At 37.4% G+C, this 23,355-nt stretch overlaps 1 protein-coding gene across 2 annotated transcripts; it reads right to left on the minus strand.

Moving 5' to 3' along the window:
- Positions 1–1,075: 1,075 nt before the first annotated feature.
- Positions 1,076–22,385, minus strand: LOC146698170 (doublecortin domain-containing protein 2-like). Of its 2 annotated transcripts, none has more exons than XM_085473186.1 (9): positions 21,991–22,385; positions 20,731–20,785; positions 16,906–16,982; positions 16,529–16,663; positions 15,749–15,898; positions 14,702–14,756; positions 14,102–14,279; positions 4,205–4,275; positions 1,076–2,855 (listed from the first exon to the last, which is right to left on the minus strand). In XM_085473186.1, the coding sequence occupies exons 1-9, from the start codon at positions 22,008–22,010 to the stop codon at positions 2,151–2,153; spliced, it is 1,446 nt and encodes a 481-aa protein (XP_085329312.1). In that variant the 5' UTR covers positions 22,011–22,385; the 3' UTR covers positions 1,076–2,150. The 2 variants fall into 2 exon arrangements, with proteins under 2 accessions (XP_085329312.1, XP_085329310.1); XM_085473184.1 differs by having other exon boundaries at positions 21,650–22,385.
- Between the last annotated feature and the right edge of the window lie 970 nt (positions 22,386–23,355).

A 23,355-nucleotide genomic window follows, 5' to 3' on the forward strand; every position in this document is an offset into this window, starting at 1 on the left:
ATCTCATAAACCGATATTTTATTCACCAAAGAGAAAAGAAAACATAGTTGTTTTACTATTTCAGGAAAAATTGTATTTTGAGTTTGGCAGCAACACATCTCAAAAAGTTGTGATGGGGTTGGAAATATAAATGCTACTGAAAAAGAAACAGCAGGAGGAACATTTTGCAACTAAGTAGGTTAACTGGCAACAGGTCAGTAAAATGACTGAGCATTTTACAGAGGCAGTGACAAATTGTCCAATTTGTAAAAAAAAAACATCTGAATAATGTCCCTGAATGTAAAATTGCAAAGACTTTAAATATCACATCTACTACACAGAGTCTGGTGAAATCTCTGTGCGGAAGGGACAGGAATGTGATATTTGAGACCTCAGGCAGCACTGCATTAAAAACAGGATGGATTCTGCATGGGCTCAGGAAAACTTCCAGAACGTGTTGGTGATCCACAGAAAAATCTACATCTGTGAACATGATCCAAATACACTGAGTCAAAGTGGAAAGCTGTTCCACCATGAAAAGAATTGAAATTTGAGATTCTTTTTGAAAAGCATGGACATCACATCCTCCAGAGTATAGAGGAGAGGGACCATCCAGGTTGTTACTGATACTTAGTTACAAAGCCTGTATCACTGATGGTGTGGAGGTGCATTAGTGCCCATGCTTCTATGCAGATGGAATCTTTTTCAGATTGTATAAGACACTAAACTGCATACTGCATCTACTACAACAAGGCCTTCTAATAGAAAAGTCCAGGTGCTAAACATTTGGCCCATCATGAAAAGAAAAGTGAGGAAAGTAGGACTGAAAACTACTGAGCAGTTAGAATCCTGACCTTTTTTTTTCTTCTTCTTTTGCAAAATAGTTTTCTCAGTTTAAATATTTGATATCATTCTATGTTCTAAAGTGAATGAAAAACGGGCTTATGGGACATTAAAACGTTTAATTCTCTTGTATTTACATTTTACACGTACATCTCAACTCTTGTGGAATGGAGAGTGTAGTTCCATCTCAGTGAACTTTTTAAAAAAGCTTTACGCCTGCTGTGAAATTAATTTCCAATATCATACATCATCATCACTTTTTTAAATGATTTTATTTTTACTATTCCATTGACTAATGCATTTCATCACTGAAGTATCAGTTACAGAAGACCAAAAAAACTGTCTTTTTTTCCCTCAGTTTAATTTTTCTGGAAGCAGATGGACATTGGCATAGCAGCAACATTACAAAATAATATGACATGAAACTGCCTTTAAAAATTAGACATTGAAAATATGGTTCAGTGACAGAAATCAACATTAGGCGTAACAGTAAGGTTCTGGGCCTCCACTTGCACTTGTAGACTGGGAATAATTCTGTAAGTCTCTGGAACTGCATTACAGGGATGAAACATCATTGTTATAAAAGATATTGACTATTGTGATGTGTTGATCCTGCCGTTAGAGGGGACTAAAAATATAATGGACAAAAATCTTGCACGAGTGTTCTGGGTATGTTAAATTTATATGATGCACATCACTTTGATGCTAACTGAATCATTCAGTGACAACTTTAGCCCTACAGATGGAAGCACTCATTTAAGAAGAAGATCTGAATTTTTTATAAATTAGCTTACCATTCAAAAACAAACAATAATATATGTCTCGTTAAATACATTAGTATGAGTTTCTATGAGAGGCATAACCATTCTTTCGAAAAATTTCAAAGGATATTATTATATTATCATTTCTCTGCATCACTCACAACAGTGCTCACAGACAGTGTGTAAAGAAACAATAAAGCAACCTATTAGTTAAGAACATTTTTAATGCAAAAATAAGAATATATATGGATTTTATATGTGTATTCTGTTTCAAACATGAAAGTTATAAAGTTTTGATCCATATGGTGTTTCTGTAGTTTAGCAGACAACCATTTAAAGATTTAGGTTACATGCTCAGCATTGCAAAACTGCTTTTATATTGCTTTGTTTTCTATAAATTTCTATAAATTTTCATCTGTCACTTTCATTATATAAATAGATTTTGTAATTTCATATTTTCAGTATAAAGAACTTGGTGTTTTTTCCTATCCTTTAAATTTTTCACTTTCGTCTTGCCTCTCTTGATCACCATCTTCCCCTGTGTGTGCACTCGGCATCTTTGCTGGTTCATTTTTTCTCATCTGTGTTGAGCTCTGCTTCACCTTCTACCTCATTATCTTCTCCACTGACCTCAGCATTCACCTTGCTCTCTTCTTCTTCACCTGACTCTTTGGTAGTGCCCTCTTTTGTTTCGTTTTCATCCTCTTCTTGATTACTGTTGCCTCTGCTACTTCTACTGCTATCGTTCGCTTTAGTCTCGTTATCTGACTGAGTCGTCTCTGGATCGTTGCCGTTTCCCGTCTTTTTCTGTTCCTCCACTGTGTCTACATCATTAGTGTGATCCGTAGTGCTTTTTTCCACCTCAGTGTGGTCTTTATCTTCCTTCTCATCTTCCACAATTTTCCTCCTTTCACCTTGAGAAGACATATTGTTTCCATCCTCAGTCTCCTTACTGTCTAGAGCCTTATCACTGCTAGATCCATACTCTTCACCATTAAACACCTTCTTATTCTTTTCTGGATCCTCCTTCTTTTCCTCCACTTTCTTCTCATTTTCTGCTATGTCTTCTCCTTTTCCATCTTTTTGTCCATCGATTTCTGTTTTTCCTCCACCTCCCCCCTCTTTTTCACCGTTTGTCTCCTGGTTATTCATCTTGTTTTCACTGCTAGGTAAATCACCTTCTTCTCTGCCATTTTCAGTGGCAACCTCATCTTTTTCTTCTGGCTTTTCAACATTCTCCTCTGTTTCATTTGTATCAGTAGCATCAAGTTTCTGTAATGCAGTATAACCACAGAAGCAATTAATATCTCTAAATATTTTAACAGATGCAGTATGTTGAATTCTTTCTGTGATTTACACTGTTCTGTTGATGCTATGGTTCGTTGGTGCCATCTGCCTCTGTACACCCGCACAGTAGATTTTAAATCAAACATCAAGAAACGATAAACAGCAATCAATTATTGCCATACTGTAACTGTTTAGGAATTACAGTCATTTTTATACATAGTTTTTAGACGCCTGAAGTAATTGAACAGTTAACTGACAAGCGGTTTCATGCCCAGGTGAAACCAGTCCGTCCCCTCATAATCTTATCAAAAAATTAAGCAGAAAAAGATCTGGAGATGAATCCAAGTATTTGGTATCTTTTCCCCCGAATTCTCAATGTGATGTCCCAAAGACATGAAAAAAACAAAAACCTATGAGACCTATGCACTGGCCAGCTCAGCAAAACCAAAAGGACTGGAACACCATCGTTTGTTGGTTACGAAAAAAGCCTTCACGACTTCTAGACCAGTCAAGAAAACTATCAAGGAGCTTAGTCTAAAATGAAGAGATGCTTTCATAAATGGAAAGAGAAGGTGCAAATCAGTGGTTCCACTGAAGAATGGGAAGAACATAGCAAATATCTAAAAGAGCCTACACAGTTCTGGAACAACGTTTTCATCTGTTCTTTGGTCAGATGAAATCAAGAATCATGGAAAGGAGCATGGAGAAGAAAAGGAATAGCCCATGTTCCGAAGCATACCACATCATCTGTCAGACATGATGGACATATGGGAATGTATGGCTACTGAAACCAGGTCACTAGTGTTTATTTATGATGTGAATGACAAAGTAGCAGGATAAACTGTGAAGTGTACAGGGTTGTACTCTCTGCTCCGATTCAGCCAAATGCTGCAAAACTGATCAGACAGTGCTTCACAGTGCAAACTGCAAAAGCAACCCAAGAATATGTCAAGACAAAAAAAAAATCTGATATTTTTCAATGGCCAAGTGAGTCACCTGACCCCAATCAAATAAAGCATGTTTTTCAGTTAACTGAAGAAAAAGCAGAGAGACCCACAAACAAGCAACTACTGAATGTGGCTGGAGTAAAAACCTGCCACCTCAAGAAGGAGGAAGAACAGCATTTGGTGATGTCCATGGGTTCTAGACTTCAGGCTGTCAGTCAGGTAGACTAGACTACCACCACTGACTTTCATTATTAGTATTAAGAACAATCCTATTTAAAAATGCTTTGTTTAATAACTTGTGAGTCTGAAAATGAGGGATTATGTATAAAAATGACTGTAAATATATATGTAAAATAAAAAGAGCGAGTGAGTAGTGTATGTTTATACCGCTTCAGGTCCATTGTCTTCTAGTTTTTGGCAATCAGCATTTCCTTCATCAAACTTCTGTTCCAGTTCATCTAGAAAAACAGACAATATTAGCTCTGCATGCAAAATCAGAAGCTCATTTTACAGAGAGGTATTTGATTCCTTAAAGTACCGAAAAAAACAAGTTAAAGCATGTTTTCCAGTCGTGTTCCATCCTAATGTGCAATATTGAATACTGAAAAGGCTTGTTGTGGCCAGTACAACATAAAGGAAAGGTAAATAAAGAGTGTCCTACTATCCTGGTATAGATGCAGTAGACTTAACTGGACTCATTCAGAAAAAAACATGTAAAATACAGTAAAATAATAATAATTGACAATGTTAATGAATACATGTAAAAAAAAAAAAAAAAAGCAGATGAATATAGTGTCACACCTGTAAAAACTTGCCCTCAAATCTTGTCAATCTTTGGGCATTAAAGAGCCAAAGTGTTTCTTTATGTGCCCACTGCTCATCTTTTCAAGACCCTGAAACCAAAATTTTCGCACTCACTGCAAATTAATTCATTTTACAAACCCAAAAAATCTGTCCCATAAATATGGGTGCTTTTATTCGTCCTTCAGTCGAAGTCTTGTTGAAATTATTCAGCTTTTATTCAGCAGATGTTGCCAAATTTGAATACATGCAGCACAAGAGTGACACCTGCTGGTCTAAAGGAAAAGCACCCAAGATAATTTGTTGCAAGTAAACAACTTTCCCTAGACAATGGAAGTGTGCAGGAGAGAGCCAGTAAACATTTTATAAGCTCATTTAGTGATCTAAATTTTACACTGAATGTTTAACATTGTCTTCATCTTTATTATCACCACTGCAGTAATCATCCTAATCATCACCACAGGCATGCAAAGTAGATGGTTTTCTCCTTTAACCATTGCTTTTGTATGATATCACAAAAAAAATATGATGACCCATGATAATCATCCAACAGACTAGAGGCCTGTAGAAGAAATCCTCCAGTTCCCCCCGAGGAAACACAAACAACTGTAAAGTGAGACTGGGAGTCCAGGAATTTAAATGAAGACATCGTACTACAACTCCAAACAAGCTCAGCTCAGCAAGGCAGTTCTGTTGGAGTGTGAAAATGGATACGGGGCTTTTCTATTTTCATGTGAGCATGTGCATCAAAGACCTTGGAGTAATTAACCCTAAACATAAGAGGAAGACAAGTATACGCTCTGATAAACAACATAATTACACACTTGTTTTGAAACATTGGATGAGACTGAAATTTCTAATCAGGAATGAAAAAAAGAACAGTGCAATTAATATCTTTAATATTAGTTTTCCTTTCTACACATACCGGTTAAGGAAGAAAAATGACTCCGGTAGAGATTAGAAGAGTTTATGGAGACATTTAATGCATTTCAAATGCAAAACTGATTGAAGTTTAGCCATGGTGGGAGATGAAACGTTATGGTAATAATAACAGACCTCTTTAAGAATATTTTATGGAAATCACCCCGCATTCATTAGGAGTGAGGGCCAAGCGATTCAGTGTAAGCAGTAAGCAGAGGAGGAGCTGCTATGACTCTAAACATCTTAACATGATTTAAGGATGAGGAACAGGCTCATGAAAATGCTAAATCAAATTAAATATGATATTTAGAATCTCCCCCTTCTTTCTCATTCCAGTATATCCGGAGAGTCTGGCTTTGCAAATGGTTGGACTGCTTTATGTATGTGTGTGCAACTGAGTGTAAAATGTGTCTGACTTTTCCTTTCATAATCAGGCAAACACACACACACACACACTCCCTCCTCCACAAGGCATAAGCAGACAGAGCACACCCACATTTCAGATGATGTGCTGCATCCATTAGTAAGAAGTAAAATTGTATGCAACTGCAAGCAGATATAATTACTCATATAAACGACTCTTGCTGGCATTATCTTGGAAGGTAAAGTTACAGATGATTGTCGCTCCAGAGAAATGCAATAAAACACAACTCAAGATGAAGTGATAGGCTGGATAGATTGCACACGTGCACACACAAATACAGTCTGCTTTTAGCGATGCAGGGTTTTTTTGCTGATCTAAATCCTGAAATGCATTGTTAAAAAGTTGCCAAAGGACATTTCACCAAATTCAAGTCTTAGCACAGTAGCAAAGCAGGTATTTTATCATTTTGCCTACCAGATGTAAAGGATTGCTGAAATCATGTGATGTTCTTAGAAGGTGTAGTGAAGAGGTTAATACAGAACTTAATAATCAAACATGAGCAAAGAGATGCATTCTACAAGAATGTTTCAAAGATTTTCCACTCCTTCAGGAAGCACTTTAAAGTCCAATAAACTTCTCCACAGGACATTTTTAACCACTATTGCAAAGGAATCTGTGAGTGAGTGGTATAATCTACACTGTTCTTTTTGTTGTTCTGCAAATTTGCAAATTATTCTCTAATTTGTGTTGGGACTTTTTAGAAAACCATTAACCCAGGTAAAACTCTTCTTTACCTTGTTTTTTTTAACCAAATCTTCCTTACAGAAAAAATAACTACTGTGCTCTGTCTAGTATCTGTGGATACTAGGTAGGATAGACATTTGTTATTGCAACATTTTCAGTGCTGATGATCACCAGGCATAATAACCTCTGACAGGGTGACACTTGCAGTAGGTTGTAACTCAGAGCAAAACAAATCACTGCTTTACACAGTAAAGCCAGTTTCTGCTGATCCCTTATTCACAAGGGGGTCACTCTGCATGTTTGATTTAGCAAGATGCCCTTCCTGACACAACCCTCGAGGGACTCGTGTCTCCTCTCAGGATCAAGCTGGAGCGCTTTTGTTAAGCGAGTGTGTAAACTACTACACTGTGGATGCACCACACTACATCACACACATGTGTGCTTTTATTTATTTATTTGCTTGGCCTCCACAAGCCTGGTCTACTTTAGCATTAACTGTACTGCAGCTAATAAATTCTCAAGTCTTGAAATACTACTTAATGGACCTGAATCACTTCACACATCACTCCTTGTATTTCACTGGACAGTACAGTAAATTGCATATTTACACCCAGATGATTTAATCCACTCAGCCTGTACCTGAGTTATAGTTGGGTGTAAAACAACATGCACAGTGATTTGGAATGCAGCCACTCTGCATGTGCGCTCCGGTCACTGACCAGGGTCCTGTTAAAACATGCAATGACTGTATGGCTACATGGGAGACCCAGCTGCTGCTGGCTTTACATAAATCTGAAACACAGAAAAGCTGAACAGCTGAGAATAAAAATGGTTGACTGGTCTAACTCTTTCATTCTGTGATACCACAATAACATGACTTGATACTTATAATGCTAATGATTTGTAAATGAAGATTTGGTGACTCACATGTCACTTACTCCAAATCAACCCTAAGGACTTTACTCATAAAGACAGCTGGAATCTCCCTTTGTTGGTATTATTAGAATGGTAAGATCCACCAGTTTCGGAGCTTAACTCAGTACAATGGATCACTATCTTGGCATTTGTTGCCATCGCTAAATATTATTGTTATATAATGGAAGTGCAAAACCTTGCCATGTCCTTTTAAAAGATATGGTATATTGAAATGTCTAGCATTAAGAATAGACACAAGCTGTCTACACTGTGGCATTAAGTATTTCTTATGTATAGCCTTTATCTTTGAGATTTGTTTCCAAGATACATCTGGAAAAAAAAATGCCATGCACTTTTGTGTAGAAAATTCCTCATATGCTCTGTGCTTAGATAGCTTTGACATTAAATCAAAGAAAACCTTTGCTTAACAATGTTGCAACCAGACAGCCAAAGTAATATTTATAAAGGTCACAGCTTCTGTTAAATGTTTAAATAATTCATGGAGCTTTTTCCCCTGCACTGTTCTCAAAGTTGCCTGAAATCTTGCCATTGACCGTTTTCATTAAACAAAGGTTTTAATCTGAATGAATGTCTAAGTGCAATATGAACACATATTAAAATCTGATTTCTTTTCCTTTCTACATAACTGAAAAAAAAACATGAGAGCATGACCATTTTATTCCAAGTTCAAGTACTTATGCTGTTGAGTTGTAATCATCAAATCTAAGAAAACACTGAACGCAATTCCTTTCTCTAATAATTCAAGCACTGATAGTCTTCTGTATATTTATTTAATTACTAATTGATTTATATCTTTTCTGATAGTTGTTCATGTTCTCTTTATCCTCTAAACTACATTATATGGACTAAAACTAGAAGAAAAGAAAGAAAAACACATTTTAAAATGCATCGTTGATGCCATTTGCTTGCATTCCTAAACCTCTCTTTAACAAATAATATAAACTTTAGATGGCCAAATGAAGAGAAATGCTAAAAAAAAGACAAGCCTGAAAAGTAGAGATTGAACCTGATAGACATGAGGAATATTTGTGTCAATAAGAGTGTCACACATCACCTTAACACATCACCATCACAGCCGGTGCTGTTGTATGTCACAGCCAAAACACTTGTTAACAGATGAATGTGGCAGATTAGTACAGCTTCCCTGCTCTTTAATCCAGTAATCCTGCATCAATGGGTCATGAAGAACCCTTTTCTGCTGTAGTGAAAAGGAAGGAGATGAAAGGAATAGAAGAATCCACGAAGAACAGACAAGCATGGCGGTGATGTCGGAAATTTGACATATGAGCGTGTGCACAAATGCACATAAAAACAGACATGTGTGCGCACACACACACACACAGCACACGTTGTCAGAACTTAGCAAATGAAAAAAAAAAAAAGTGGTGCCATCATTCATCCCTCACTGCTTAGCCTCTTTTTTGACACAGGCACACGATTTGAGATGCACACTCTCTTTGTGTACATGTCTCCTGCCTCCTAACACTGGGTTGAACCCTATTTCACTCTGACAAGCATTATAGATACATATGCTAACAGGGCTAATTCCCCCCAGCAGAATCACATTTTATGACACCAGAGGCTGAGGTTTGATCTGGTTGGTTGGCTTGTGCATACGCAAAGGCATGCAGAGACAAGCATAATCACACAAACACACATGCACACAAGCTCACTCACTCATGTCCAGCAATTTTTATTTCTCACACATTCAACTTTCAAATAATACAAAGAATGGTTTTTGTTCCCTTTCTTATTTAAAACTGACTTCAAATCAAAGCCCTTTTGAGAAAATGTATGCTGTACATCCTTCATAAAACATACTTAAATACAACAGAAATTCAACTGGCTTCTGCTACCTTCAAAAAGATAAAGTACAAGAAAAGAAGGGAGCCATGCTATTCAGACATGAAGGTTCTGTGTAAAGTGAATGCCCTTGAAGTATTAATGCAAGTGCAGAAATCATGTGTGTGAAATTCAACATCTCTAGATTTATATTTTTAAATAAAAGGCATGATGAACCATGTTGGAATATTGGCTGCTCTGTAAGTAAATAGAAGTAGAAATAGAAAGCCCATTTTTAGCTAAGCTGATGCATTTTTTTTTTTACCCTATTTCTGAGGGTTTCAAGCTGCAAAGAATCCAGATTTTCCACAAATTTTCCTGTAGTAACTTCCTATAGTAACTAACTACAAAGTGGAAAACAATGTTTGGCTTCCACTTCTAATCATTATTTGTACTGTAGCTTGCATTACATCCACTATTTATTGCATTGTGTGCTATTATTTCTTCCTACAAGAAAAAGCATCCTGGATTAAAAGTATTCCACAAATTTAATCACACAAAAAGTTCTTTAGGGAACAAAATAAACCTGACCCTTTAATTAGTGTCTCATCCACCCCCCACCAACAGTGTTAATGTAATAAGTAGGCATGTACACAGCCTGTAAAAGTTCAGATAATCAGTAGAACCCTGCTCTGCCTTTACCTTTCCTCTCTCTCCTCTTGTGCATACCTTTTTATCAGTAATTTCTTCTTGAAGTACAAGGCTCTTTTGTTGATTTTCAGAGCAGCAATTTGGCGCCAGCGAGGGGCCCAGGCAACTAAAAATCTGCTTTGATGACTCTAAATGGAGAGATTATCCAAATGAAAGGCAATTATCCAAACCCCACCCATCCCTCTACCCGTTAATATCTCTCTGAGCGTTTTTTTTTATTCCATCCAGTACTCATGCTTCATCATCCCTTGGTTATTCATCAAATTCACTGTTTGATTCCACCTGTTTTCCCTTTTCCTCCCTTCTCCACCTCCATAATGTTCTACTCACTTCATCATCTCAGCTTTTTATTCCCTCTTCTCTCCTTCTTTATCCCCAATCACCTGTCTAAACACATCCTTTTCTCCTTTTTCGGTTACGCTTTTCTTTGTCTCCCCTTTTGGTTCTGCTGCATTCCCCTTCTTTTCCCAGGAGAGCCATTAACTGAATTGGCCACAGAGGCCATTTAAGAAAGAGAACACTGATAAACATCCCATTTCTATTTTGAGGCTAGCAACAACTGCTAATTGCTTCCATTCAAGCTGTTTTTGAAAGAAAAGGCTAACACTGACTAAATTGGACCAATAAGTTTAAAAGAATAATAAAGACCAAACCAACAAGCCATGTGTCTTTCTGGTTAAGTCTTTTAACCCACAGATACTGGTTATGTTTCATGCCTTCACAGTATAGTCTGGGTTAATTCCCCTCATATTAAGTGTGTTTTGAACTACAGGTCAATTTAGAATGTCTAAATAGCATCTCTGAAATTAACAATAATGTTAATAATCCTTAATTAATGTTTCAGAGAGCAGGAAGAATGTATCGTTTAGGCTACTGGATGGTATCTACCATCACACAGTAGCATGCCCTGTTTTACTCAACACATGAAAACATAACAAATATAATGAATTTAAACATATTTTATCAAAAGCGGAAATCACGAGAACATTCTGGAACTGTTGGGAGTTGTTATGCCTAACCACTAAAACCTTACGTATGTGGCATTTTCACATATGCTTCCCACATACTACATAACTGCATGATGCTTGATTTAAATATCCTCCTCTTTATATTTTATGACTTGAGAAAGGAAATCCCAGAAATACGACACAACAGGTTCTGGTGCAAAAATCTTTGAGCTCCCACCTCTTCCAAACAATCTTATCACTGCACTCTCAATGCCAAGAGTACTTTTTTAATGCCAAAACCCAGATGGCACTGGCATAAGACATTAGCAAATTTGACCTTAAGTCTCTTGGCTGGCTGGGAATACTTTGGTGAATATTGATATATATCCAAAATCAATTGCAATTGTATGGGTCAAATTTGACCCTGAACAGCCTCAGGGTACAACAATTTATATTATACAATACAATTTTTAAATACATCTTGTGTATTTTGGGTCACTTTATAAAAAGTCTTAAAATCCAGGTCAAAAGCATGACATTTAGGGTACGTTTTCTGCTGTCAAATGTCAAAAAAGGCTACATTTGACCTGAACAGGATGCAAGGGTTAAGCTGGGTCTCTTTGTTATATTAAGGTCAAATTCATGTCATTCATTCCAAGTTTGCTGCATGAGATGTCACACCTCCTCTCCCTTCTCTCTGCTCTCACTCAGCATTGTGTTCCCTAATGAAACAGCAAAGGTAAAGGCTTTACAATAGACGGTGAGTAACGGGGACTGGTGAACACACACACATAGACACACGCACTCAAAAACTAAACTCCATGTTGTAAACACAGTGAGTGCACTGCAGAGGGAGAATCTCCGGTTACAGGGTCACTCGGTCTCGTTTGTCTTTTTTTCCCACTGTCATCGGCTTGCTTGTCCTTACAGTCTCATCCCTCATTCCAAAGCCATCTTTGACAAATACATTTATAATGAATTGATGCTTTTATAATCATATAATATCTTTTGTCTTGGTTCCAATGTTCCAACACATCAGAGATCTGAAGTGTGGGTTTCATGCTTTGTACTTTCCACAGCCTCTGCCAGTCTGGCAACCTTTTGGCTGTGTTCCTTTTGGCACCAGAGCGGGGTGTATTTACCTCATGCCCGGCCAGGGCAGGATTTCCCAAAGGGAAAATAACACCAAACACCTCTGTGCTGCTTACAATCACCATAAAAGGTGATATGAACACTGTGTTCCTGTTGCAAAGCCAAATACTAACACAACACTGAATTTAACCTACCTAAGATGATAGGCTAAAGGGACATTTTTATTGTTGTTGTCGTTGTTGTGTAAGCCAGTATTTGTTCATGTTTCATTTGAGAACCAAAAAAAAAAAACAAAACAAAAAAAAAAGCAATAAATAAAAAGAATAAAGATGTCTTTGGGAATTAAATATACTGCTTAGAGTGAAATCAGGACCATGGACAGAGACAAACACTCCGTCTTTCTATGAAACCAAACAAATAAGGAAAATATTGTGTCTCACTAACATGAAAGGACTAAGAAAGCATTGTACAGGTCAAACGGTGAGGACTGCATGAGAAAGTGAAATGTCCTCAAAGCCATTTAAAGATGTCTTATGTCAGATTTTGTTTTCTGAGATGTCTGTCTGTTAATGTAATTTTTGCTCAATGTCATCCAAGGGGACCAACAATGCAGTATGCTTTTCTGTGCCTATAATATGACGTGCCACACAATCTGATACAGGCAATTTTGAGGGTGACATTACAGGCTGCAAATGCAGACATGAACATACCAACACAGAGAACACACACACACACACACACACACACACACACACACACACGTTCCTCAGTTCTCTCGTTTGATGCAAAAAGCCACCTCCTCTGAACCACAGTCACAAATTCTCCATGCTCTTTTGGGGGTTCTGCTGTCAAATCCCCTGCCAGAGAGCCAACAGGCAAAATCTATTAAGAGCCACAACATGACGTAATGTGGTTCATACCACAGAATCAGTTATAACAAGGTCAGCAGCAGTCTGCAGAAGATTTGCTTCCCTTTGACTTTAAAACTGATAATCATAAAGACAATGGATGAATGGATAGATGGATGAATAATAATAATAATAATAATGAGATTAAGAGTCCCAGAGCAGCAAAACCTCCTAATTTCCAAAAAAAGAAAAAAAAAAAAAAAAAAAAGGATGGCAGGTGCCAAACTTTCTGTAGGACATTATTATATACGTATCACAAGAAGATGACGTAATGTGTTTGTTGTAATAAAGGTTAATGTCATCATGTTAGACCTACTTTTAATATTTCATGGCAAATATTTTGCAGAGCAACAGTGCCACTGTGTGGACATTTATGAATGCAGCAGGTTACATAAGATTCCAGTGACAAAGCATTACATCATATTTTTGTGTATGTTAAACTCTCAGCAGCACATAAACACCACTTGTGAAACATGGGATGGCAAATTCTTAAAGAAGTAGATTATTCTGATACCTTCCACTTGCACACATCTACCATACTCTATAGATGAAAAATGAATACAGAAAGTGGTGATGATGATGACAGAATCACAGGAGCATGAGTGTTGCTAACTATTGGTTATTGGGTATATTATTATCCATGAACTAAACTATTTTAGTTCTTGGGTAATAATATGTCAAACAAACTTTGATTAGATTCCTTTTGTATGATTTTCCTTCACTAGCTCATTTTTATTAAAATGTGACTTTTTTGACGGTGTTGGAACAAGTAAATACTACTGATTATAACTCTATGTTTAAATATATATTACAAACAAACTACTTAAGGATATAATTACAAATGCAAGCCCCAGAATAATATGAGCAAGAGCATGTCACTGCTATATTGTTTATCCAGTGTAGTCAAAGTAACCCTTAAATATAAACCTATACTATATACAGTAGCAATGCTTTCCTTTCTTTGACTTCGGGATGAATACAGCCCCGCTGAGCTTAATAGCCACCATGAAAACAAACAGGTGTAGATATTAAAATTTCACTTCTATTCACGGTGATCTTTTTCGTGTTTTTGCATTACCATTGTCAGATGCACCAGGAGTCAAGCTCTGTCTGCTCTTAATTTTCTTTAAGGAGAGCAGTCTGGCCTGAGAAATCTCTCTTACAATGGAGGACAGGTGTTCCTTGTTGTGGCTTGGAGGCGAGGCCTTAGGAGACTCTCCATCTCCACTGTCACTGCTCTGGACCATCGACTTACCCTGCAGAAAGTAGCAGTCAGATTTAGTTAGTAAGAAACTTCTCATAATCATGATGATGGAGAGTAAAAAAAGACTTACATCTTGGGTTTGCTGCATCAGTTTATCCAAAGGTGGGATTTTGAAATGAACCATAACGTTTTGTTTTTTTTAGAAACATGACTAAATATTTTATATTCACAATGAAATACAATTCTGCAAGTCCACTTGATCCTAAATTTAATTCAGGCTTAAAATTTAGGACTGGGGAGTCTAGACCACCATGTTTTTACATCATTATTTGCTAGCCATCCCTAAATAATTAAACCAGCAGAATTTTTCAGAGAAAATCTTTTCTCTGTGCTTTGCATGTTAAAGAATCCTGGAAAAGTTTTGGATTATAAAATATAAATAAATAACAGCTCACAAAATATTGGACTACTGACATTTTCACTCTGTTTTGAGAACCTGTAGATGGGCGGCAAAGAATAAGATTTCATTCTGTGAAAAAAAGAAAACAGACAAAAAGTGTTGACATATATATTTGATACTGCAAAAATGATTAACAAATATTGACTTACATACATGAAACCCATACATAAAGGATTGAAGTGTAATACATTTGAACATGACATGTGCAGGTATATTTAGTGTGTACGTGTGTGTGCATGTACATGTCTATGCATAGGAATAGTAGTGGTAGAAAAGTTATTTTAAGCTATATAGTTTATGTCTTGCATATTTCCACAACCATATCCATAATCACATACTGTGTATGCTACCATTGTATATAGTGCATTATCTTACTTCTTTTTTATTTGTTTGTATTTTATTTGTATTTTTTGTATTTTCCTTCTGATATCTGTACTTGAGCTGAGGTAATGCAAAAATCTCCCCATCGTGGAATCAATAAAGTCTTGTCTTATCTTATCTTAAATAACATCTGTTCACAAACTTCCTAATATCTATGTTTGTTTTTTAGTCTGTCTATAATTAAGCTCTTCATAGTTGTGTGTACGTGCCTATAATATCTATCTGTAATCATAATCATTTCAAACAGAACACCTTCATACAGATGGAACATGCGTGAGGATTGTAGTTTTCAAGGGAATTAAAAGCAGCTTTGTAGCCCTAAAGGAGTAATTAGTTGCCCCAGTGGAAAAGATCTAAACACAAACTGTACGGTTTCCAAAAAGCATCCCTGGTCACCATAGTATTCTATTTTTAAAGTTCCACAGCTCTTCATGAATGACTCAAGACTACACATAGTGATGGATATTAACGGTGTTCATGACTCACTGCTATTCGTGTGCAATTCTATTGTAGAAATGCTTGTGTTTATTTTTAATGCAGGCTAAATCAAATGCAAAATTTCAAACCTAATGACATCATTTTGCAGATCTTAGATGTGTGACAGTTTGGTAAATGTCAAGTCTTCATTTTTGTTTTTAAATCAAGCACTCAGTGTTAAGATAAAGTGTTACTTTCTTTACCCTCTGACTCGCCTCGTCCCTCTGGGTTTGGTGAAGAGCAGATCACTGTAAGGAAGCTTCTTAAACTTTTCTCTTCCCACAGCCACATAAAGCTGACCACTCTCTAGCTGATTCCCCTCAGTCACCTGTTGGCCTTCATAGGTAAAGAGACTAGAACACACAAAGAGAATCAAAAGCCTTATTGTTTACATCATGTGCTGGCTCCATGTGATCGTTTATTGAGCTGGTTGAAAAATGAAGCATACCGACTTTTGTTGTGCCAGTAGAATGTATGTTTCATATAGTGTCAGAGCAGATAGACTACCAGTTAAAAGTTTAGACACAGCTTCACATTTAATGGTTTTTCTTTATTTTTCTGACTATTTACATTATAGATTCACACTGAAGGCATCAACACTATGAATGAACACATATGGAATTGTATAGTAAACAAAAAAGTTAAATAACTCAAAACATGTTTTATATTTTAAATTCTTATATTTGGTGTCTTTAGCATATGCCTACAATATAACTGAATGAGAAGGTGTGTCCAAATTTTTGACTGGTAGTGTATATTTTTACTTAACAAAAGAAAATCCATTTTAGCATCGGTAGTAAATACATTTTGAGATCAAAAATCAAATCAAAATTCAATAATGCAAATATATGAAATTGGGAATAATGTGCTGTAACGGAAGTGCATGTGTTGAAAGTCTGATGAAAATTAGTTTATATAATAAAGTTTGCAAAGAAATGCAGTACATTTATGCAGTTTTTTGTTTTTTGAAATTGTCCACCTACCTTCTAACTCCCCCGAGGACTCTTAAACCCATCTTCTCTGTAATCATTTCTAGTATCTTGTCAAACTGGCCCAGTATCCTCTGGTGGACCAACAGCCTCACTGCGGAGTTCAATATATCACCATTTGCCACCACACTATGGAAGGGAAATGCACAGTTAAAAAAAAAAAAAAAGGCAGAACTTTGGTGCAAACTGCTTCAGTTTCCATTGTCAAGTCCAGTTTTTCTTACACTACCTATCTACTACATCTACTTCTTTTCTATGTCCAAATTGGTCATATATTTATATTGTGTATTTAATCCAAAATAATGGGACAATTTAAGAAGATTTTTTCCCAAAGTGAAGTTAAAAACTTGAAAAATGAAAATTCAGCTTACAATATGGTGCATGGCTCCTTGATGGGTTTCAGGAATCGAGCTGACACAATGAATCTATTTGGTGGAAATGGTTTAATCTAAAAAAAAAGAGAAAAAAAGAAACAGTCAAAAAGTGTCAATAAGTCTATATCAAACATACAGCTGTTAATTAAATTTATCTGGAAGAAAAAACCTATTAGTGCAGTTTTTAATAATGCATTAAGCTGAATGAGTAATGTTGATGTTTTGTGATAACAGGACTAAGTTAAAAGCTTGTTGGTGAATCACCTTGTCCACATGGGATCTGGAGGCTCAAAACAACAGACCTGTATAAACTTTAGGGACTTTGCAGACCAATGCTCATACTGTAGTCCAAACAGAATGGGCACTTTACTAACCCTTCATCCTAAATACTGGATACAAAAGACTCATCAGGGTTAATAATAGCATGCAAGCTCTAGAGTCAAAACTAGCAACAACAGTTTGACAGTAATTAAATGGCTTTGTAAAATCATTTTAACCATACAGGGAGTGCAGAATTATTAGGCAAATGAGTATTTTGTCCACATCATCCTCTTTATGCATGTTGTCTTACTCCAAGCTGTATAGGCTCGAAAGCCTACTACCAATTAAGCATATTAGGTGATGTGCATCTCTGTAATGAGAAGGGGTGTGGTCTAATGACATCAACACCGTATATCAGGTGTGCATAATTATTAGGCAACGTCCTTTCCTTTGGCAAAATGGGTCAAAAGAAGGACTTGACAGGCTCAGAAAAGTCAAAAATTGTGAGATATCTTGCAGAGGGATGCAGCAGTCTCAAAATTGCAAAGCTTCTGAAGCGTGATCATCGAACAATCAAGCGTTTCATTCAAGATAGTCAACAGGGTCGCAAGAAGCGTGTGGAAAAACCAAGGCGCAAAATAACTGCCCATGAACTGAGAAAAGTCAAGCGTGCAGCTGCCAAGATGCCACTTGCCACCAGTTTGGCCATATTTCAGAGCTGCAACATCACTGGAGTGCCCAAAAGCACAAGGTGTGCAATACTCAGAGACATGGCCAAGGTAAGATAGGCTGAAAGAGGACCACCACTGAACAAGACACACAAGCTGAAACGTCAAGACTGGGCCAAGAAATATCTCAAGACTGATTTTTCTAAGGTTTTATGGACTGATGAAATGAGAGTGAGTCTTGATGGGCCAGATGGATGGGCCCGTGGCTGGATTGGTAAAGGGCAGAGAGCTCCAGTCCGACTCAGACGCCAGCAAGGTGGAGGTGGAGTACTGGTTTGGGCTGGTATCATCAAAGATGAGCTTGTGGGGCCTTTTCGGGTTGAGGATGGAGTCAAGCTCAACTCCCAGTCCTACTGCCAGTTTCTGGAAGACACCTTCTTCAAGCAGTGGTACAGGAAGAAGTCTGCATCCTTCAAGAAAAACATGATTTTCATGCAGGACAATGCTCCATCACACGCATCCAAGTACTCCACAGCGTGGCTGGCAAGAAAGGGTATAAAAGAAGAAAAACTAATGACATGGCCACCTTGTTCACCTGATCTGAACCCCATTGAGAACCTGTGGTCCATCATCAAATGTGAGATTTACAAGGAGGGAAAACAGTACACCTCTCTGAACAGTGTCTGGGAGGCTGTGGTTGCTGCTGCACGCAATGTTGATGGTGAACAGGTCAAAACACTGACAGAATCCATGGATGGCAGGCTTTTGAGTGTCCTTGCAAAGAAAGGTGGCTATATTGGTCGCTGATTTGTTTTTGTTTTGTTTTTGAATGTCAGAAATGTATATTTGTGAATGTGGAGATGTTATATTGGTTTCACTGGTAAAAATAAATAATTGAAATGGGTATATATTTGTTTTTTAATAAGTTGCCTAATAATTATGCACATTAATAGTCACCTGCACACACAGATATCCCCCTAAAATAGCTAAAACTAAAAACTACTTCCAAAAACATTCAGCTTTGATATTAATGAGTTTTTTGGGTTCATTGAGAACATGGTTGTTGTTCAATAATAAAATTATTCCTCAAAAATACAACTTGCCTAATAATTATGCACTCCCTGTATTTTTAGTACACGAAAGTACAAAATAAAGAAAGAGCAACATCAAAGCTTTTACTTATAAAGAAAATCCGCTATTGTCCACACTAAAATCATCCGTGATGTCCATGACAGCAAAAGAATGAGCTCCCCTGTGATGTGAGGCTGCAGAGAGTAAGCTCTGCAGGTTTTGTCCCACAACACCTGTAACCTACTGTGAGACTTGCATCCTAGGGGAGAATGGGATGAGGGAGGAGTTGTATTAAAAGTCTTCTGGTGTGTGTGAGTGCAACCTGGCAACTGAGGTGTGAAGGTCAGAAGTAAAATTAAAAAATCTTAGATAAATAAACGGCGGTGCATGTTCAGTGGTACACCAGTTTTCAACAACAAGCCAACTGCACACTGCACACCGGGAGAAAATGCTACAACATACTACAGAGAGAGGCTTTGGAAACCACAGAAGATGATAAAACACCACAATCAAAAATCCTGAAATCTGCTGTTTGCTAGAGAATAGAATTATTTTTATTTATTTTATGTTTTTTGTTAGACCTAGCTAACCAATCCAAATCAGGAAGAAACCAAGCAAGGCAAGGCATGCATCAGTCTCTAGGGACATCGCACAAGTTTTTATTATCTATCGATTTGTTTATCAGTATCTGATCTTTCATTCTATAGTGGGCAAAAAGTCCCCACGGCTCGTTTTAGCGTCCTTGTACATAGTCCACTTGGCAGAAAAAAAAACAAAACAAAGGAAACTCCTTGTTCTTTCAGTGCATCATTTAAATGGAACCTCTGCCACATCACACACCTACTCAGTTATATCTTGAGTGTGCACTCGCTAGATACCAGTGAAGTAAACAACAATTAACAAGGTCATCTATAATGAAAGTTCTTGCAGCGGGTGATGAGACATAATCAAGAGCACGTTCTCTTTGAACGATAAACACGTTACAGTCAAGAGGAGCAGATGATGACAGCTAGTGTCTTTAAAGTTGTGGTCATAAGTTAAAAAAAATAAATTACAATAATTTTAAAAATGGGCTGCACACTTTTTAGAATACCCTGACAAAATTTGGAGTGCCCCATTATTTGCTCTGACAGCAATTAGCATGTCAAATTCTGCACCTCTTTATTTTCTGACATCTTGTCCATAATGCAAATGAAGTCAGCAAAATTTGTTATTTTGGGTTCTACTAGACCATTCTGTGCTTTCGCCAGGATACATTTTATATTAGTTTAAAAAAAAAATAAGGAGGTCATGAACCTGTGGGCTACCTGACTTTAAGCTCCTTTGGCTCTGACTTCATTGATGCATTAAAGATGTATTAAAAGGAGGGATGATTATGATCCATAAATCAATAATGCATGGGAACTGAGACGACAACACAGTGATTCCTCACAGAGAACAATTAGGGGGAATGCTAAACATAACACCTTTCTTCAAGGATCTTCATAAAATCTTTATGCTGTGAGTGTTTCCAAATATATTTTTCATTTTGAAGCAGTTTTGGATGTTAAAAACTGGACATAACAACTTTGTAGTTGAAATGTAGCCACTTCAACACACTAAAGTGTCTGAAACTAAATCTAATGCAACCTGTGGACTTGATGTAGTAAGAGAGCATTTGAGGAGTCTAGCTGGATTATTGGAACTGTAAATTATAAACCATCTCTTCTAATTGCTAGTTTAAAGCCAGCTATAAAAAAAAATCCTGGGAATTTCAGGCTGTTAACACCGTTACCCTATAACAGCGTGGATCTTACTGACTTTTGAAGCCGCTTTGCCATACCTGCATTGGAACGGTCTGCATCATTTTCTTCTTCCTGGAGCCAATCTGTAGATAACTAAAAACAAGAGATAACGTGACGTAAAGGTTAGGTTTCCTGTTCTGTAAGGTATTCTGCACCCCACACATGCAGAATAACGTTTTCAGCAGTTAGCAAATTCTCATCCCTAACTGCTGAAAGCTGTACCAAGAGTTAAACAACTAGAATTTAGCCACTTGTCGCATAAAGTCAATTACCAAATGTGCAGCTTTTTACTGCACAAAATTTAATAAGTTGTTATACAGAGAGTGTTAATTTCAATTGTTCCTGCATCATCACAGCTGATATTCCAAACATTTTTATCTGAATATTTAAAGAAAATAAATCTGCATGCACTTTCTCTGGTTTTTACTGTAAAAATAAAGGAGGATGGAGACAGTATGCAATCTTTTTGCATCTGGGATACATTAACTTCCCCTCTGCTGCTTCTCCATTGCATTCTATGAATAAGTGGCTGCTCAAATCTCATTATCTGCTGCATGAGGCCACTTATTTTTAGGCAAGGGCAGAGTACACTTCTCTACAGTGCTGATCTCATTTATCACTGCCGTGAGTCAGCACTGGTGCAAAACTTTAAAGCCACGACTCAGCTCCGTGTCTGACAATTGGCTCGATTTGCGTACATATATATTTGCTAATGTCAGCTACAATGATTATGAAACAGTAGGGATATTTCAAAAGAAATTTGCATGAGTCTCGATTAACAATGATTGCTAAGGGCCAGCTTTCCCTCTTGAATGCATCCGCAACTGGTAGATGGTTTATTCCTGGTCATCTACAGCTGTATGCATCTAATGCTTATTGACGTCTGTATAATGACACAGCGTGAAAGCCTTATAAAAGTAGGCTAGCTTATTTGCCTAAACCACAATTTATGCTTACTCTAGCTTTTTGAATTTTTCCCTCCCAGCAGCGACGTACTGCTCCCCGCTCCTCAGGCTCTCCAAGCAGTCAACTTTATGACCTCCTCTCGGTGTGTAAATGTTTCTCACGGCTCCAAACGGGGCTTGTATGCCGCCCGTCACCTCTCTTAGCAAGGTTTCAAAGTTGCACATCCTCTTTTGGTTTATCACTATCCGCCGAGCATCGTAGTATGGATCGCCGTTTCGAAACATGAAAACGTTCTTCACCACGGGTTGAGAGAGAAAGTTTGGCCTCTCCGAACTCATCTTTGTGCGTAAAAGCGGGCGGAGAGGAAAAAAAACACGTTACAACAAACTCACGGTTCAGAGGTACGGGCCATTATAACGTCATTAGAGCTGTTCCATTCTCGTCAAATGTTCTGGGTTGAGTAAAAATGGGTAATGGAGGCAAATCTTCAACCAGCAGACTGGACAGAGAAAAATCCAGAGGAGGAAAAAACTGCTTTCTGCACTTAAGAAAGTTGCTGATTAAAAGTATGATGGAGCGTATAAAAGTGCTGACGTTTCCCTGCGTTACAAATGTCAGCTGTCTGCAGAATTCCCGCTCCTCTGCACAGGAGTGTGTGGAGTAACCGCTACAGCGTGTGCACCGCTATAAACCGCAGGTGATGGTAAAAAGCCCAGCGAGTCTAAGTAGTTCCCTACTCTATGTAGACTGGGTATCATGGGAGCTCAACTGTTGGGATGTATCTATGGGAACAAGCCGTCGTCCCCTGGCCGATTAGAAGGGACCTTGCACAGCCATAATCACCAGGTAGTCAATCATTAGCTGATGAGATGGAGACCTAAGTGTTCAAATGCGCCCCGTCAGTGTGTGGGGTAAGATAACAGCATAGGCCCAAAGAAGTCCGTGATCAGAGAAAAATAATAATAAAAAAAAAAAATTGTAACCAAATACTCCTGGTGGGCAGGTGAGAACGTTAATGAGGCACCATGAGACCAGGTCGAAGCCGGGTTGCTGGTGACATCCTGAAAGCGGGGCGAAAAACATGTTTGTCTTGTGAACTGTAATTATTCTGGAAACGCAGCTTCTAGATATGTGTACCTTATGTACTTTTGCTCAAAAGTGAAAATGTATTCATACAAGTCAAAAGACCCTGATTCATTTTAATTAATGAATGCAATGTTTCCATTAGAACCAATACTGATACTACTAATAACAAGAAGAAGAAGACGACGACGAACAACAACTATTACTACTAATGCACTGTCTGTGGTTGATTTCTGTGAAGTTCTAAGCTTTCCACCTTATTTTTATAATTTTGCTGAGCAATCCGCTTGTTAGAGGTCCGTCAGATAATTCAGAGCAAAAGTTCTGCACAAGTAATTATAATAAATATAACTAAATGTAATAAATATAGCCACTGTGGTGTACTTTTTTGGAGCCATTTCGGTGACATTATGAGCGTCTGTAAGTGCGTGAATTACCTAGAAGATGATGCATAAAGTGTAATTCATTTACAATGAGAATTCACGCCTGGGCCAATAATAGCTTACACTAGTATGATTATTATCCGAATACTGAAATTTGAAGTGGAACAAAAAACCACCAAGTTTTGCATCATATTTTTAAACACACCATAGTAGACAGGATATGAGGTCAGTTATATTAAAATGGGTTAGGTTCTTTATTTGAACTCTTCATAATGAGTAAGCTCTGTGCTC

Source organism: Copadichromis virginalis, linkage group LG11 (assembly GCF_057382275.1).
Source record: "Copadichromis virginalis isolate Kocher_CV1m ecotype Utaka linkage group LG11, C_Virginalis_male_GT1.1, whole genome shotgun sequence".
NCBI classification, from domain to species: Eukaryota; Metazoa; Chordata; class Actinopteri; order Cichliformes; family Cichlidae; genus Copadichromis; species Copadichromis virginalis.